General features: G+C 40.2%; 3 protein-coding genes across 3 annotated transcripts in view; 2 read left to right on the top strand and 1 right to left on the bottom strand.

The window, feature by feature from the left end:
* Positions 1–854: 854 nt before the first annotated feature.
* PKNH_1144900 (nucleoside diphosphate kinase, putative) lies at positions 855–6,865 on the bottom strand (the record flags this gene model as incomplete). Its single annotated transcript, XM_002261586.1, has 7 exons — positions 855–5,057; positions 5,175–5,317; positions 5,443–5,491; positions 5,617–5,896; positions 6,068–6,258; positions 6,553–6,627; positions 6,809–6,865. The coding sequence occupies 7 exons, from the start codon at positions 6,863–6,865 to the stop codon at positions 855–857; spliced, it is 4,998 nt and encodes a 1,665-aa protein (XP_002261622.1).
* A 2,382-nt stretch (positions 6,866–9,247) lies between these two features.
* PKNH_1144800 (conserved Plasmodium protein, unknown function) lies at positions 9,248–10,045 on the top strand (the record flags this gene model as incomplete). Its single annotated transcript, XM_002261585.1, has 1 exon — positions 9,248–10,045. The coding sequence occupies one exon, from the start codon at positions 9,248–9,250 to the stop codon at positions 10,043–10,045; it is 798 nt and encodes a 265-aa protein (XP_002261621.1).
* A 6,342-nt stretch (positions 10,046–16,387) lies between these two features.
* Positions 16,388–17,764, top strand: part of PKNH_1144700 (SICAvar, type I) — a gene marked incomplete at both ends in the record, with an annotated part of 16,367 nt that continues 14,990 nt past the window's right edge. Inside the window, 2 exons of the mRNA XM_039114164.1 lie at positions 16,388–16,528; positions 16,668–17,502. Coding sequence (XP_038969782.1) covers positions 16,388–16,528; positions 16,668–17,502 — 976 coding nt within the window. The remainder of the gene's footprint in view (positions 16,529–16,667; positions 17,503–17,764) is intronic.

Here is a 17,764-nt window from a genome sequence, read left to right as displayed (position 1 = left end):
TCGCCTAAGTGGGCCCTTCCACCCTCACAGGTTACTTTCCTCATCTCATCCGCTTTGCACGGAAGGAGCATTCATACGCAAAAAAAAAAAAAAAAAAAAAAAAAAAGAGCCATCAACCGAATGTGTGCCCTTCCAGCGAATCGATCAAAGTCCCAAAGGAGGCATTCCCCAAATGGGGAGCACGCCCAAAGAAAAAAAAAAAAGTAAAACTAAATTGCGTAATCTTCAGAAGATGATGACCTACCAAATATTTTCAACCTAGTTCAGTCATCACAATCAAAATTGCTGAATAAAAAATGTTTATCGAAGAAGGGGGAATAGGAACACCCCCAAAAAAAATGTCTTATTTTTGAGGAAAACTTTGCCGCGTGCTTTACTCTTTGGCTATTGTTGTTACCTTGCGCGGTCGCGCGTGGGGGAGTTAGTCACACAGAAAGAAAAGGAAAAAAGAGCAAGCGAAATGGACGAGCAAAGTGGAGCTGCTGGAAACCCCCTCGAAATACCTAACATGGGGACACTTCCAAATAGAAGGGTAGGGTGGCCCCTTCGACCAATGCAGTTTCTAACTCCCCTTGTCACTTGTTAAACTTTTTCTGGACAATTTGTTGAGATCCCTTATCCGCAGCTATCATTGGAGCAGGGAGGGGAAAAGGAACAAACTGGCCCAGAGGAGCGGCAATAAAAAAGATTTCGCGGCGATACAACCTATGTGCAGCCGCATGGACATGGAAGCTCCGAAAAAATCGAGAATGAATGCCTTTACACTGAGGCTGAAATATACTCACAAAAAGGACTCCAAATAGGCATTCGCTAAGACAAAGAAAAAATAGTGGCAAAAAAATGACATTGCAAAATCAGCATGAAAAAACTTCAGTAACCTCTCCAAGTACACGCTGTAAATCTTCCTTGTTTGTTATTTTGGCAAAATACAATTTATTCTTGTCCTTCCCTTTGCAACCGAACTCCAGTTTTATCGTTTGAATCACTTCTTCGTACTTGGCTACGTAGTGCGCCCCATCGGGGATGGCATGGCCAACCAAAGTGTGCAAATAAGTATCTTCAAAGGAGATGGAAATTATGCCACTAATTGTAAAAGGCTTGAAAAGGCGAAATTGCTCGAAGTAATCACTCTTGCTGTACTTGTTCTGAACAATGGGGAACCCCGTCACTAATACGTTTTTGTCTGCTCGCTTTATTTGATCAAGCAGGGATGTAAAAGCTCTATCGACTATATACTTCTCGTAACTATGATGGTCGCTATTCCCATCATTGTGGCACCCACCCCTGACGCCGCCCTTTTCCAGCTTCTCCACCTCAGAACCAGCCACCCCCCGTCTTATCTGCTCCTTCACCATTTCCTCACGCACCACCTGCGCCATATTAATTGAGGAAAAATTTTTTAAATGAAAACATAGCAGAGATGATAGAAGCAACTGAAGCTTTTCGTTCTGAGGAACGAACAGGATAATGATTTGGGGGCAGAAGAGACTATCCGTATTTCGAGGCATGTCCCTGTTCAAATAAATGGTCGCCACTTCGACGTCAGCGTGTTTCTTAGAGATAATGTCTCGCAGGTCTCTAGCCGCTTTGTTATACTTGCTCAGCTTGTCCGCATGCTTTGACCTGCCCTTCGGTTTGCCCCCGCTATTCAGCTCTTCCTTGTCGGCCTTGTCCACCTTGTCATCAGCCTTATCTACCTCGTTGTTATGGTTTCCTGCCTCGTCTGCATTGTCCCTCATCTCCGCCCCCTCGAGGGAAGACCCTAGAGCATTGCTGCCCCCAGGCGAACTGGCTCCAAACACCCGATCGTCATTCAGCGCCGCACAAGTGTTTGCTCCATGGAATTCGCTGGCGTCACCTCCGAACACGTTATCACCCTGCACGCTGTGAACGAGCTGAATGACTTTCTTAAAATTTGTGAACCGACCAAATGTATCGACACAAGTGTCATTCCCCTCACCCGTCCATAAGGGCACATCACACAACACAATATTTGCAAATAGATATTTGCTTGAGTGCTTTACAAGCCCCTCCAGATACGTCACATAAATCTCCCTTATCGTATTTTCCTTTTCTGTTTTTATCTTCTCAGCTAGCTTTTTTATATACCCTTCCGATTTTTCCTCAATGATGAAAGGTAACTCCTTTAACACGTCTTCACAGAACAAACAGTGAAATGAACCCCCGTTGGAGTCTCGTCCAATTTTCCTTTTTACAAACTCCCGCACATCATATTTGTCTGGGGCCTGGTAGCAAATCAGGTTAGGTCTAATTCTGTCCTCGACTTTTTTCAAAATTTCTTTTTTTTCTTCATCCTCCAGTTGGTCATCTTGTTGAATACTCTCCGTTGGGTTATCCGTGGGGAGAATATTTTCCCCTGAAGAGTCTCCAGTAGTGATAGCCTTCTCATCTGCTTCACCACCAACACTGTTGATCGCACCCTGGTACTCTCCCCCCTGTGAACCCGCCTCTACTGTTAGAAGATTTCCCCTGCTGGAGAACCAAAGTACCGTGTCCGCCAGGGGAGATGCTTCTGCGGATGCAGCGTCGAACAGGTCAAGAGGGGGAAGTATATGAACCGGAGAAAGTAGGTCAGCCGATTTGGGCTTCTCATCCCTGTAAACGCCGATTCCCATACCAGAATCCCCCCTGACAGGTACCACCAATATGCACAGCTTGATGTCGAAAAAGAGTTCCAACTTCCGGAAGTCCTCTATCTCTAAGTCGCTAGGAAACCCCCCAAATACAAAATAACTCGCATTCAACCTAGAAACGAAATTGTTCATTTTTCTTATTATTTCGTTTACTCTTTCCTTATTTTTGCCACTCGTATTATTTTCGTCAAAAACTCCGTCAATCATATGCCACAGGGAATTCGTATAATCCTTGGATCCTTCCCCCTCACTCATAAAATTCAAATCACAAAAGACAACACGAGGGTATTCATACTGCAGATATAGGCCAATAAAATCAACATTCTTCAATGTTAAGTTAGAAATTAGTATGACCTTCCTCCTTACTGCACTTATCAGATCAAACAGATGGTGCACACCTGATGACAACTTCTCCGCTTTATTGTTCACATCGAATTGGTGTACTATCACCCCTTTACTCAATCGAGCAACTTCCCCTAGTACGAAAGAATCATCCACCTTGTAGTGAGCGCCTTTTTTGTATCTTCCTCCATTTCTGTTATTCCCCAGTTCAAGCAACCCCCGTTGAGTCTCCTTCCACTCCGAATGAACAGAATTCTCACCGACCTTGCAGTTAAAATGAAAAACCACCACCTTTGCATTAGTCTTCCCTTTTATCGCATCCACCTGTTGCATATTAAGGGGGAAATTACACAGGACAAATTTTCTATAATCTTTATCCTTTAGAGAATTCAATCGTTCAATGAGGAAGGACAGTAGCAAATCCGAGGGAGCAGAGGAGCAGTCCAATTCATCCTCACATATTTTTCCCTGTTTCTTCTTCCTCTTCTCCTCGTTAAATAATTTAACATGATCAACGAAAAGGTAGTTATAACATTCCACGAGAAATTTTATTTCACTCTTTAGGTGATTTAAGTTCACTCCCAGAAGGATCACTATTTCTGTTTCCAAATTTTGAAGAAAGTTGTTAAAGAAATTCTTGCCCTTCCGATAGATAAGTATTTTACCCTTATTTAGAAAATGGTCTATGAGGTTTTTCTCGCCTCCATGGAGTAGTGAGAGGAACGAATCCAGGTGTGCACCTCTCCCTCTCTTGCCCAGTTCCCCTTCACCACTCCCTATCTTCTCACTTTCCACATTTGCGTCCTCCTTCAGAACTAGCAAGCAAAACGATGTGGGGATTATATCCTCTCTCGTCAAGTAAGCCAAATCGATCACTCCGTAAAAACCAGTCAACACGTAGTTGCTGTACGATTTATTCCTGTCTAGATTCTCCTTCAGAATTCGCCTAACCAAATCTACCGTCAACATGTTGTACTTCCTTTTCGTGTACTCTATTTTCTTCCCTAGCAAGGATTTCTTCTTCTCCTCCTTCATGCACAGATCGATAAAACTTAGGTTGATGTAACCTAGTCTCTCCAAATGCTTTATAAGCTTTAACATAACCTCATCATTATCCCTACTAATCTGGGTATTGTTTTCACCGTCGTAAATGTCAGGTATGATAAAAATTTTTTTGTTTCCCTTGCATGCTTTTTGGAAGATGCTAATTTGGTTAGGACCTTCCCCTTTGGTTCCTCCACCTGCATTACCACGGGAGCTACCTATGGGAATATTACTACTTTGTTTTACTTTCTCCTCCTCACGCGCATCAGCTATTAGTGTTTTATCCTTCCCCCCAAGTGGGTAAACATGCGCATGCCCCATTTTTCTCCCCATCTCCTTTCTCATTACGTCAGCCATTATTTCTCCCTTTTTCTGCTTAAACCACTCGCTGAGCCACACTATGGCTGTTTGTTCACTCGGTTTTGATTCACACATTTTGGTGAAGCATTCCAGAAAGACCTCCCTCAACTTGATATTTTCTTCTTCCTTCTCACAAGAAGTCACATTTTTGCGATACAAAAAATTCTTTACCATGTCGACTGTAATCGACTCGTTGTATTTTTCGAAGAGGAAGTACTGTCTTATGAGATTGTTAATTTTTTTTTTATCCTTCACAAATATAATGTCATTTTTATCAAGACTGAATATGCTTCTGATGCTGTTTGGCCTTTTCAATTTGGATTCCTTGGTGCTTTTTCCTCCTATTAGATAGTGCAGGCACGTGACGCAGTTCACTCTGGAAAGGGTGATGATTACGTACTGCGTATGTGGCCCTACACTAGGGACTACCATTATGGGTTCTTCAAACATACTTCTCAAAGTATCCTCGTCAACCGATATTATTTTCTCTTCCAACACGTTGAATCCGTAATCGTGCAAGTAATCTCGCAGATTGTTTAAGTCATCTCCACTTAATGCGTCTTTCTTTATTAGCAGAATGCCATTTTCTCCAGAAAAATTTTCTTCACTGAAAAATAGGTTTATCTCTCTGTCTATGTTATTCTCACTGGGGGTGTGCTGCGCCGAAAAAAAAAAAAAAAAATGTTCATAAGGAGAGCACAGTTCCCCCATGTCTGTGTACATTTAAAACTATGAACCTCTCTTTCGGTTTTTCCTTCGCACCGCAACCCATACCACAGCATTTCGCATCGCGCAAGTTCCATACTTCTTCTTCAAACACGCATTCGGCATGTCTTCGAAGGGAACTATAGAAGAGGAGGGGCCACACAAAATCTTCGACAACCTTATGCAGCTCTTCCCCTCAACAATTAGGCACACTGAGAAAAGGGAAAGGAGCACAAATGAGAGATGCACATCCGGGTTCAGTTACAAATGCATCTTTTCGCGAACGTCTATTTGTTGCAGAATCGCCGAACTTTTATTTTTCTCCCATCTGTCTAACCTATTCCCTTCGCAGAGGTCATAAATTCTATCAGAGCATCGTAGTAGGGCTATTCGGAAGGAAAAAGAAAAAAAAATAATAAATGAATAAACGAATAAATAAGTACACAAATAAGCATGCATCGATGCGCTAACGTGCCGATACGTCACTCTTCTGTGCGGAGTAGCTGCATACCTTCCCTGCAGACCCCTCATACAGACTGCGCGCCCGCTCAGCTGATAAGATGCCCCTCTTCATTGCGACGATCAACAAACCAAAATTCAAAATTTCATTAACTATGTCACCTATCTTGTTCTGATCTATCACGTCCGGCTTTAATATTATCAAAGTTCTTTCCAGAAAATTGTCGTCCCGGGGGGGGAAGAAGTAATTCAGATCTCTGCTAAAGTACCAGTCATTTTTGCTGAAGTAGAATGGGGCATTCTTGCACTTTAAATTGCACTGGTATTCTAGGCTGTCAGAAGAGGGATCCAAAAGGGGAGATAACAAAAAAAAAAAATAAAATAATAAAATAAAGAAAAATTAACAAAAACAGGCGGTGTCAAGTGGCCACAGCTAAACATGTAGATCGATGTACATGTGCGTGTCTGTGCACACACCCCGTTCTCACGTGCATATGTATAACCATTCGAAGTATTTTTCATCCTTTATCAAGATAGATGTGCTCTTAACTAGCGAATTCAACCTTTCCGCCGTGTTTCCTTCGATGTGCTCTACCAAAGAAATGACTGACAGCCCGCTTTCTACGTACGCGTAAAACTCGCCTATATTGCTGTACTGCTCAGGCTTCTCGTTTAATATTTCCTTTATTTCATTCTTCGCGGGGACGAAAAAGGGGTAATGAATTTGTAAAGAAAAAAAAAAGAAAAAATGATAAAATGGTAAAATGCTTTGCAGTCAAATAGGTCCCAACGAACATGTACCATCTGTTTAATACATGGAATGGACGACAAAGTTGTGCAGGTTCTTTTGTCTACTATGGTTATTAGTATCTATCAGTATGCCTCCATCCTTGGTTCCTTTTGTGCATTTTGTCTATTCAAGATGTTCCACTGCCTAACACGTGCCTACGGGCAAGGAGCGATGGTTAACTATTTCGCGATTCTTTACTTCTGTCAAATGCACTTTCTTCTTTTTTAAAATGATGAAGTTCTTCTCTTCTAGTTTTTCTAGGACCTCTTCATCCTGTGTCGACGCGAACGATGGGTGTGTGTAGATGTACGTGTGCATATGCATATACCCACGAAGGACCATTCACATGGAACAGACACACGAGTCTGCTGTAAATACATCTATTCCCCATCCCGCATCACTAATTGCATAAAGGGCGCCAGTTCGCCTCATAGTCGCTCTTCCCATTTGTTACTTTGAAATTGTTGGTAACGTCCGGCAATATGATAAAAATACATCTTTCGTCTTTCATTATGATTCAGGGCCAACACTGGTATAAGAGGAGAAATGCGTGTTAATGTACTGTCATTACACGGGGCATACTACACAAAAAAGTGCTCTCTCCTCTTGAATATTCTTGCTTAATATAGTTCCTTCTCATGCTCATTCGTTTAAGCAGAAGGATTACAAATATATGAATAACGACATTTAAAATTGCTCTTTTTTTTTTTTTTTTTTTACAATGAAAAAAGTGCTTAAGGGCATTTTAGACATTCATCGGAATTTCTTTCTACGCACAAAACGTTTCAACAAATGATACGCAGAACCTCATCTGCGTTGGAAAAATAAAATAAAGAGTACAATTTATATTTAAAAGGAAAGGCCTTATAATCCACCTTCGAGTTTGCTGAACAGGGATTCTTTCCACATGGAAATCTCATTTCCGCAATTTGTTAGAAAATTATGCGTTCAAAAAAAAAATGAAGACAAATTTTGTTTTTCCTTGCGTCTCGCCCATTTTTGCAAGATCATTTGTTAAAAGCGGCGTTCCTTTTAGCTCCGAGTATCAAATGTGTGTTTTCCAGACTTTTCATTCATAGCCTATGTATCCCATTTTTAACTATGCTGAATGCCCGTCACTCGTTAGCTGTAGCATGGGATTACGCGACGTGGGTCCCGATTTCGCAGTAACGTAATTATCAATTGGGGGGTGCCTCTTAAAAAGAACTATACCGTTACAACATGCAAAGTGGATAAGCAGCCGAACGTGCACATATGGACATTACCACATTCCAATTGCCCCCTCGCAGTTTTCACCTTTTAAACAAATTGTACTCCGCTGCACACGTCTCAGGTGGTCTACTCAATATCGATTGAAGCGGCACCATGATTAAGCTCTCTGCTGGATTTGCGAAGTCGCAAACTCGTCGCTCTCATGTGTTCACACCAATTTAAAGCATTTTTAAGGAATACAAGAAATAACTTCACTCAGGAGCTCCCATTTTGGAGAAGCCTCCAATTCTAGACCATTTTAACAGGTACGCAGCAGTATATGTATTCCCCATTTTTTAATTTCCCATGGTAGCTGTCGAACACAAATTACAAATAAAGAAGGAAGGGTTGACAATACGGGCAGTCTGTGCCAATGCCCTAATTTCATATACACACGCATGCAAAAATTCGTCAATGCGTAATTTGCTGTTCTGCAGCGAGCGAACGGACGGAACTATGTGCAACTTTCTTTTTTTTTTTTTTTTTTTTTTCTAGCTAATTGGTCATAGCTATAGCTAGCTACAAAACAGTGTATATTATATTTTACCTGAACAACTGTTCAAATTTGTTCATAGAAGGAAACTTTTTTTTTTTTTTTTCTAATTTTCATACCTGTTTGTAATAAAATATTCAAAGCGGGTCATACTTTTCTGTCTTTAAGCAGCCATGGGCGTGCAGCAGTGGTCTGTTTTGTGCCGTTGTAAGTTAGCTGTTCACAAGGAAAAAAAAAAAAAAAAAAAAAAAAAAAAATATACACACACATGTATACACCCGTGCGGGTATTTATTTTCCCTTCTTTGCACAAGGTGTGCACATACAGTGTAGAGCTGCAAAACGTACATCCAATTCGTCAAACCGGGAACCTTTTCCTTTAGGAGCAAGTAAGAGGGGACCTTTAACAAATAGGGCAGTAGCATTTCCATTCCAACCTTGTCCAACATATGCATGATTTTCGCGTTGCGTAGCTTAAGGGTGAAAGGACAATTTAATTTTTAACACACATCCTCATGCAAACTTGTAGCTGTACGTGCAGCTATATATACAACATTAGCAGCTACGTGCTTGCCTCGGGGTTTTATGCGTTGTAACTATTTTTACTTTATCTTCTGTTGTTCTATGCTTACGTTTCTCGCCAATTTGTTGAGATTCACACTTTTCTTTACAGAAATGTATCAGCAGCGGTTTGTAAATCTTGAGCAATTTACACCATTTCGCTAAAAAAAAAAAAAAAAAGTAGGTTTTAATTGGTGCGCGCGCGCTTTGCACGAAAGAACAAAAGCTCACGTAGTTACACACTTTTGTACATGCATTCCCATTTCGTTCGCAATTCGTGTAGACTCAAAAAATCGAAGAGCGAGATAACAGCGTGTAGAAATAACAATTTCACATGGAAGAATATCGCGAATAACTGTAGAGCGCCATTTTTACCAACAGATGAATGCATGTAGAAGTTCATCGTATTAGATTGTCCCGATTGTTAACGGATGCACATGTTCACGTCCATACACAACTTCTGACGCGTGTCTGCGTGTACTCACTGCCCACGAATAGAATCACTTTTCATCAATTGAAGTGACAACTATTTCCTTCTCACTTGTACTGTACACTAAAAAAAGAAAAAAAAAAAAAAGAAGCGAACAAAATGAATAACTCTTCTGCCGTAGCAACGGGCGACAATCCCCAATTGCAGAAACCCATGATTTATAAAAATCGGGCCAGGAGCATCGTGCACCGGAGTGTCAGGAACGGATCAGAGAATCAACTGACGGAACAAGCAAATGGGACGAGCATTCGGGACAAAATCAGAAGGCTCTTTTCGAGCAAGCATGATCAAACCATAAGGGATATGCAGAAAACGAAGCTCACAAAGAACAAGAGCATTCAGGAGCAGGAACCGAGTGAGAGGAATGTAGACGGATTTCTTTCTACTGATCATCAGAGCGTAGAATGGCAACCAGTGTATCGGGAAACTTGTAAAATAAAGCTGCCCGTGGAAGAAGGTGCAACGAAAATAGCCATGCCAGAGGAGGTGTTGGACGATTGGGTTCATAGTCAACATAAGATTTCACAGCAGTTAGGGCGTAGGAAAGGGGGGGAATTTGTCCAGGACAATCAGTCCCTGGGAGATCACGACCAGGGGGACGATTTACTCGAGCTGGGCGGAGACTGCCTTTTGGGGAAAAACGCCTCCAGAAAATCCTGCAATCTTAAGAGCACGGAGGATCAGTACTCCAAGTTTAAGTACTATTACAACTACTATTTGGTAGATGAGTACTTGGAGTCCCTGGCGGCGTCTCCAAACAAGGAACTCGACGCCACGGGGTTGGACGAGCACGGCCAGCTGTACGATAATGTGAGTTTGAACGCGCGTCCGATAATCGTCTCAAAGCAGAGATTGGAAAGCGGAGTCCCCTACGACCCCTCCAAGCTGCTACAATGATTGGACGCCTCACCGTCAGCAGGGTGGAGTTACCTAAGGGAAGGAGAAAGCAAGCCACGGTTGTGGCACAGCAGGGTCCCTCGAAGGAAGTTATTCCAAGGAGAAGTGTTCAAAGCAGAGTTGCAACTGTTGGACACCCAAAAGTACTCATTCTCCCCTCTTTAGTGTATCTTGGCACATACCTTTTCGTAGAAAAATGGAGAAAGTACCAACTTAAGGTGCATTTCTCTCCATGATGGTGAAAACGTCAATTGCATGCTGAACACACAGCACTTATGAGCAAGTGAACTTTTACGTTTCCACTGCAAAATGTGTTTTTCCGTGGAGCATCAGCTTCGAGGGTATATTTGGCGAACTCCATAAGTATTTCTCCATACCACTTTTGTGTCCGAAATATATGTTGAGCGTCCGTGTTATTTGTATGGCGCTGTTTGTACAGTGGTACTTGTTGGCGGCCTCCGGAAGTTTCACTCACATTTGAACAACCTTTAAGGGAACTTCTGTCATTGATGGGGCACTTCCTTCAGGGGATAGATCTCCACGGGCTCACACCTCCGTAGATGTACGTACTAACAGCAGCTGTTATAATAAATTTGTTCCCTTTGTAGCAGGGGCAGATGTCTTGTCGAGCCATTCAGATGTGCCTTTTCACAGGGAGTGTATAAACAGAGGGAACTGTGAGGGAAGGAAACATATAGCGCACACTAAGAATAAGGTGGAATATGTTCCAGAAGGATAAGGAGGAAAAATAATTTCCTCTGAATGGGTTCCTATGTGTGCACCTATGTTTAGATGAACAAATGAAGGTGGCTCAATTTGATACTACTGTACCAGTAGGTTGCTTCATGGGGATAAACATTTAGGGTAGCAGAACTGTTATCAGCGCGCTCCAACATGGTCACTTCTTAACGAAATTACCAGGTATCTGTAACATGAAAGTGAAAAACAAATGTAGGGGGAAATTCTTGTCTTAAGATCGCGGATGATAATGATGTTGTGGGGTGTCAGAAGTCAGATTCAGGGGTTAGGAATAGTGGTTTTAGGGGTGTTAGAAATCACATTTCGGGTTTAGGAGGAATGTCTTGGGGGTATAGGAATAAGGTTTTAGGGTGTTCGATGTCAGATTTCGGGTTTAGGAGGAAGGTTGCAGGGGTGTCAGAAGTCAGATTCCGGGTTTAGGAGGAAGGTGTTAGGGTGTTAGAAGTCAGATTCCGGGTTTAGGAGTAGGGTTTAGGGTTTAGGGTTCAGGGTTCAGGGTTTAGGAGTAGGGTTCCGGGTTTAGGAGTAGGGTTCCGGGTTTAAGAGTAGGGTTCCAGGTTTAGGAGTAGGGTTCCGGGTTTAGGAGTGGGGTTCCGGGTTTAGGAGTAGGGTTCCGGGTTTAGGAGTAGGGTTCCGGGTTTAGGAGTAGGGTTCCGGTTTTAGGAGTAGGGTTCAGGGTTTAGGGTTCAGGGTTTAGGGTTCAGGGTTTAGGGTTCAGGGTTTAGGTTTTAAGGTTTAGGGTTCAGGGTTTAGGGTTTAGGGTTCCGGGTTTAGCATGTAAGGTGTGTCTGCGGGGATGTAAGGGAGGGGGGAGAAGGAAAGAAAAGGAGGAGGAAGGAAAAAGAGAAGGAAAGAAAAAGAGAAGGAAAGAAAAAGAGGAGGAAAGAAAAAGAGGAGGAAAGAAAAAGAGGAAGAAAGAAAAAGAGGAGGAAAGAAAAAGAAAAGGAAAGAGAAGGAAAGGGAAAGAGAAGGAAAAGAAAGAGAGAAGGAAAGAAAGAGAGAAGGAAAGAGAAGGAATAAGAAAGAAAGGGAAGGAAAGAAGGAAAGAAGGAAAGAAGGAAAGGGGAAAGGGAAAGAAGGTTTGAGGGAGAAAAGAAGGAAGGTTTAAGGGGAAGGAAAAGAAAGAAGAAAGAAGGTTTCTTAAAGGAGGAAGAAAAAGAAGGTTTTGTTTTTCCTCGATTTAGGGTTAGAACAATAATATGTGACCTGCGGTTTTAGCCACCTTTAGGGGGGGAAGAAAAAGAAGGTTCTTTCCTCGGTTTTTTAGAACAACAATAACATATGGCCTGGTTTTTAATCACCTTAAGGGAAGATAAAAAAGGTTTCTTAAAGGAGGAAAAGAAGAAAGAAGATTCCTTAAAGGGAGCGGAAAGAAAAAGAAGGTTTTCAAAGGGAACGGAAGAGAAGAAAGAAGGTCTTCAAAGGGGGAGGAAGAAGAAAGGAGGTTTAAGGGGAAAAAGAAAAGAAGATTCTTCCCTCGGTTATTAGAACAATAATATATGGCCTGGTGTTTTAGCCAACTTAAGGAAGAGAGAGAATTTTTTTCCCTTTATTTAGGTTCTTTAAAGGGGGAAAAGAAGAAAGAAGGTTTCTTAAGGGGGGTAAAGAAAAAGGAAGGTTTTCAATGGGAGGAAAAGAAGAAAGAATGTTTCTTAAAGGAGGAAGAGAAAAAGAAGGTTCCTTAAAGGAGGAAGAGAAAGAAGGTTTCTTAAAAGAGGAAGAAAAAAAAGATTTAAAGGGAGGAAAGAAAAAGAGGGTTTATAGGTAAAGGAAAGAAGGTTTCTTAAAGGGGGAAAAGAATAAGAAGGTTTGTTAAGGAGGGAGAAGAAGAAAGAAGATTTTAGGGGGGAAAAGAAAAAGAAGGTTTATAGGGAAGGAGGAAGAATAAGAAGGTTTTCAAAGGGAAGGAAAAGAAGAAAGAAGGTTCTTTTTCCTCGGTTTAGGGTTAGAACAATAATATATGGCCTGCTTTTTTTAGCCACCTTTAAGGGAAGAGAAAGAATCTTTCCTTTTTTTCTATAGGTGTTTTAAGGGGAAAAAAAGAAGGAAGGTTCCTTAAAGGGGAAAAAAAAAGAAGGTTTCTTAAAGTGGAAAAAGAAAGAAGTTTTAAGGGAGAAAAGAAGGAAGGCTTCTTAAAGGGTGAAAGGAAAGAAAAAGAAGGTTGTTAAAGAAGAAGAAAAAGAAGATTTTAGGGGGGAAAAGAAAAAGAAGGTTTAAGGGGGGGAAGAAAAAGAAGGTTTCTAAAGGGGGGGAAGAAAAAGAAGGTTCCTTAAGGGAGGAATAAAAAGAAGGTTCCTAGAAGGAGGAAGAAAAAGAAGGTTTAGGGGGAAGAGAAAAAAGGTTTAGGGGAAAGAAAAAGAAGGTTCCTTAAAGGAGGAAGAAAAAGAAGGTTTAAGTGGATCAGGGAAAGAAGGTTTTCAGAGGGAAGAAAAAGAAGGTTTTCAGAGGGAAGAGAAAGAAGATTTAAAGGGGGAAGAAGAAGATTTAAGGGGAAAAGAAGAAAGAAGGTTTCTTAAAGGGGGAAAAGAAAGAAGAAGGTTTCTTAAAGGGGGAAAAGAAAAAGAAGGTTTCTTAAGGGGGAATAGAAAGAAGGTTTCCTAAGGGAGGAAAAAAAAGAAGGTTTCTTAAGGGAGGTAAAGGAAAAGAAAGAAGGTTTTAAAGGGAAGGAAAAGAAAAAAGGTTTCTCCAAGGGAGGAAGGAAGGTTCTTTCCTCGGTTATTTAGAACAATAATGTGGCCTGGTATTTTAGCTTCCTTAGTGGAGAAGGTTTTTGAAGATTTTTTTTTTTAATTCTTTCCTTTGAGGAAAAGAAGAAAGAAGGTTTTCAGAGAGAAAAAAAAGAAGGCTATAAGAGGGATAGGAAGAAGGTTTCAAAGGAGAAAAGAAAGAAGATTCATTAAAGGGGGAAAAGAAAGTAAGAAGGAAGGTTCTTTTTCCTCGGTTCTTTTAGAACAATAATATATGACCTGTTGTTTTATCCACCTTTAGGGGAAGAAAAAATCTTCTGTTTTCATAGTTGTTTTAAGGGGAAGAAAAAGAAGTTTTCTTAAAGGCGAAAAGAAAAAGAAGGTTCCTTAAAGGGGGAAAAGAAAAAGAAGGTTTCTTAAGGGAGAAAGAAGAAAAAAGGTTTAAAGGGGAGAAGAAAAAGAAGATTTTCAGAGGGGGAAGAAAAAGAAGGTTTTCTTTTTCCTCGGTTATTAGAATAATAATATATGGCCTGGTATTTTAGCCACCTTTTGGGGGGAAGAAAAAGAATCTTTTCTTTTTTTCTATAGGTGTTCTAAAGGGAAGGAAAAGAAAAAGAAGGTTATAGAAGGGAGGAAGAAAAAGAAGGTTTCTTAAGGGGGAAGAAAAAGAAGGTTTCTTAGAGGAGGAAAAAGAAAGAAGGTTTCTTAGAGGAGGAAAAAGAAAGAAGGTTTCTTAAAGGGGGAAAAGAAGAAAGAAGGTTTTCAAAGGGGGGAAAGAAAAAGAAGGTTTCTTAAAGGAGGAAGAAAAAGAAGGTTTCTTAAGGGAGGAAAAGGAAAAGAAGGTTTTCACAGGGGGAAGAAAAAAAGAAGGTTTTCAAAGGGGGAAAAGAAAAAGAAGGTTTCTTAAAGGAGGAAGAAAAAGAAGGTTTTCAGAGGGGTAAGTAAAAGAAGATTTTCAGAGGGGAAAGAAAAAGAAGGTTCATTAGAGGGGGAAGAAGGTTCTTTTTTCTCGGTCATTAGAACAATAGTGTGGCCTGGTGTTTAATCACCTTAAGGGAAGAAAAAGAATCTTCTTCTTCTTATATAGGTTTTTTAAGGGAGGAAGAAATAGAAGGTTCCTTAAAGGAGGAAGAAAAAGAAGGTTTCTTAAAGGAGGAAAGAAAAAGAAGGTTTCTTAAAGGAGGAAAGAAAAAGAAGGTTTCTTAAAGGAGGAAGGTTTGAAGGGATGGAAAGAAGGTTCTTTCCTCGGTTATTAGAACAATAATATGACCTGGTAATTTAGCTTCTTTAGGGGAGAAGGAAGTTGAAGTTTTTTTCTTTCTTTCTTTCATAGAGAAGAAGAAAGGAAAAAAGAAGGTTTTTAAAGGGAAGGAAAGAAGGTTTTTAAAGGGGGAAGAAAAAGAAAGTTTCTTAAAGGAGGAAAAAAAAGGAGGTTTCTTAAAGGAGGAGAAAAAAGAAGGTTTTCTAAGGGGGGAAGAAAAAGAAGGTTTAAAGGGGGGAAGAGAAAGAAGGTTTTTAAGGAGAAAAAAGAAGGAAGGTTTTAAAGGAGGAAAAAAAAGAAGGTTCATTAGGGGGGAACGAAAAAGAAGGTTTCTTGAAGGAGGAAGAAAAAGGAGGTTTTCTAGGGGGGGAAAGGAAGGTTTCAAACGGAAGAAGTAGGTTCTTTCCTCGTTTTTTTTAGAACAATAATATATGGCCTGGTATTTTAGCCACCTTTAGGGGGAAGAAAAAGAATCTTTTCTTTTTTTTTATACGTGTTTTAGAGGGAGGAAAAAAGGAAGAAGATTTCTCGAAAGAAGGAAAGTAAGAAGGTTTCTTAAGGAAGGAAAAAAGAGGCAATTTTAAGGGGGAAAAGAAAAAGAAGGTTTCTTAAAGGAGGAAGAAAAAGGAGGTTTTTTAAGGGAAGAGAAAGAAGATTCTTTCCTCGTTCATTAGAACAACAGTGTGGCCTGGTGTTTAATCACCTTAAGGGAAGAAAAAGAAGGTTTCTTAAAGGGGGGAAAAGAAGAAGAAAGGTTTTAAAGGAGGAAAAAGAAAGAAGGTTTCTTAAAGGGGGAAAAGAAGAAAGGAGGTTTATTAAAGGAGAGAGAAGAAAAAGAAGGTTCCTTGAGGGAAGAAAAAGAAGGTTTCTTAAAGGGGGGAAAAGAAGAAGAAAGGTTTTAAAGGAGGAAAAAGAAAGAAGGTTTTCAAAGGGGGTAGAAGAAAGAAGGATTTAGGGGAGGAAGAAAAAAGGTTTCTCGAAGGAAGGAAGGAAAGAAGGTTCTTTTTCCTCGATTTTTTAGAACAACAATAATTTGGCCTGGTACTTAACTCCCTGAGGGAAGAAAAAGAAGGTTCTATAGGGGAGAAAGAAGAAAGAAGATTTCCTAAGGGGAAAGAAAAAGAAGATTTTAAAGGAGGAAAAGAAGAAAGAAGGCTTCTTAAAGGGGGAAAAGAAGAAAGATGGTTCAAGAGTAAAGAAGAGAAGAAAAGGAAGAGAAAAAATATATATATATATATATATGTATGTATGTATGTCGAATTGAAAGGATATATATATAGAGGAATATTTTGTAGCAAAAGAAAAAAAAAAAAAAAAGAGTGCGTGGGGTGGTGCAGGAGGAGAAGAGGACGAGAAGGAAAGAATACATATGTAATGGTTTTTTTTTTAATTCTTCATTGTATATATATAATATATATATATAATATATATATATAATATATATATATAATATATATAATATATATATAATATATGTATAATATATATATATATAATATATGCATAATACATGTATAATATATATATATATATATATATAATATATACTATATATATATGTATTATATATAAAATATAAATATATAAGTATACATATATATATAAGTTCTTTTTTGACGACGGAGACATACAACAATGGTGACAGGAAGATCCGGTGGTGGTGGCGGGGGTGGCGGTAATGGTGGTACCGGTGGTGGTTCCGCCACTCCCATGTTTCAGGAGTGGTTACAGCAGTTGTCGAATAGTGGGAAATTGAAGCCCAATGAGAACATTACAGTAAGTGCTTATGTGGTGGTGACGACATCATATACGTATGTATATGTATATGTACATATGTATATATGTATATGTATATGAATATATGTACATTGGGGCATATGTATATGTTACTCCCATCTCCTTCTGTTTGGTATAGGAACAACTGAAGGAAGAATTAATGAAAACGTGGAAGGAGTTGGAGGATAGGTTCAAGGGTACGGAGGCGAAGGAATTAGCTACTATCTGCTCTAAGGCTGGGGAAGTGCCGACTGAAGGAATTGGGAATGGGCATCACAGCATGAAAACCTTCTGTAAAGGTATGATGGAAGTTCGATATTTCATAAGTGGCCTGAAGAGTGGAAATAAGAATACGGATCCGGTACAAGTCGAGACCGTCCAAGCTCATGAATGGTACCCACGTTGTATTGTTGGTGCTGCTACCTTGTCTACAATTTATGGAGATCACTGTAAATTGGGGGACGTCGTGCAAAAAGTTCAGGGGCAGATGAATTCAAAATTGGAGGGACATAAGGGGAAGGGTGCAGAATTGGATAAATGTAAAGGACTTACAGACAGCGACATATTGTTCGGTAAATCCATTCTGCGTGATAGAATCAGGAGTTGGGCCCAAGCAGATCGGGGGAGGGCTAATACGGACCACAGTAAGAATAGGGCAATCCAGAGGGTAGGGAGTGTAATGTTGGATAGAGATAATATGTGTGGGACGGCGGAGAAACAGCGGAAACAGCAACTGAAGAATAATACCAAAAGCATGACATCTTTCCTCCGAATAGGGGACAACGCCGAGGTTGGGAGTAGTGATTCACGAAATCTATTCGACGTCTTAGTGAATGATGACTTAACATTACCACCGGAAACATTAAACAACATACTTACCCCAATAGTGAACACTGCCAGTACTGGTCAAGTGGACCCTCAAGAAATGAAGACAGCAATGGAAAAGGTAGCAGAGGAAACTAAGAAAACACAAGGTAAGTATTACATTATTACATCTTTATTACATTATTACACCCTTAATACATTCTTAATGTACTAATGTACTAATATAATACATTATTATGGTAATAAAGGAGAAAGGAATAGGAGGAAAAAGGGAAGGAAAGAAGGAAGGTTTAGGGGGAAGGAAGGAAGGTTTAGGGGGAAGGAAGGAAGGTTTAGGGGGAAGGAAGGAAGGTTTAGGGGGAAGGAAGGAAGGTTTAGGGGGAAGGAAGGAAGGTTTAGGGGGAAGGAAGG

The sequence above is a fragment of the Plasmodium knowlesi genome (assembly GCF_000006355.2).
Source record: "Plasmodium knowlesi strain H genome assembly, chromosome: 11".
NCBI classification, from domain to species: Eukaryota; Apicomplexa; class Aconoidasida; order Haemosporida; family Plasmodiidae; genus Plasmodium; species Plasmodium knowlesi.
The sequence above is the reverse complement of the archived record's forward strand: the minus strand, read 5'-3'. Positions and strand labels throughout refer to the sequence as shown.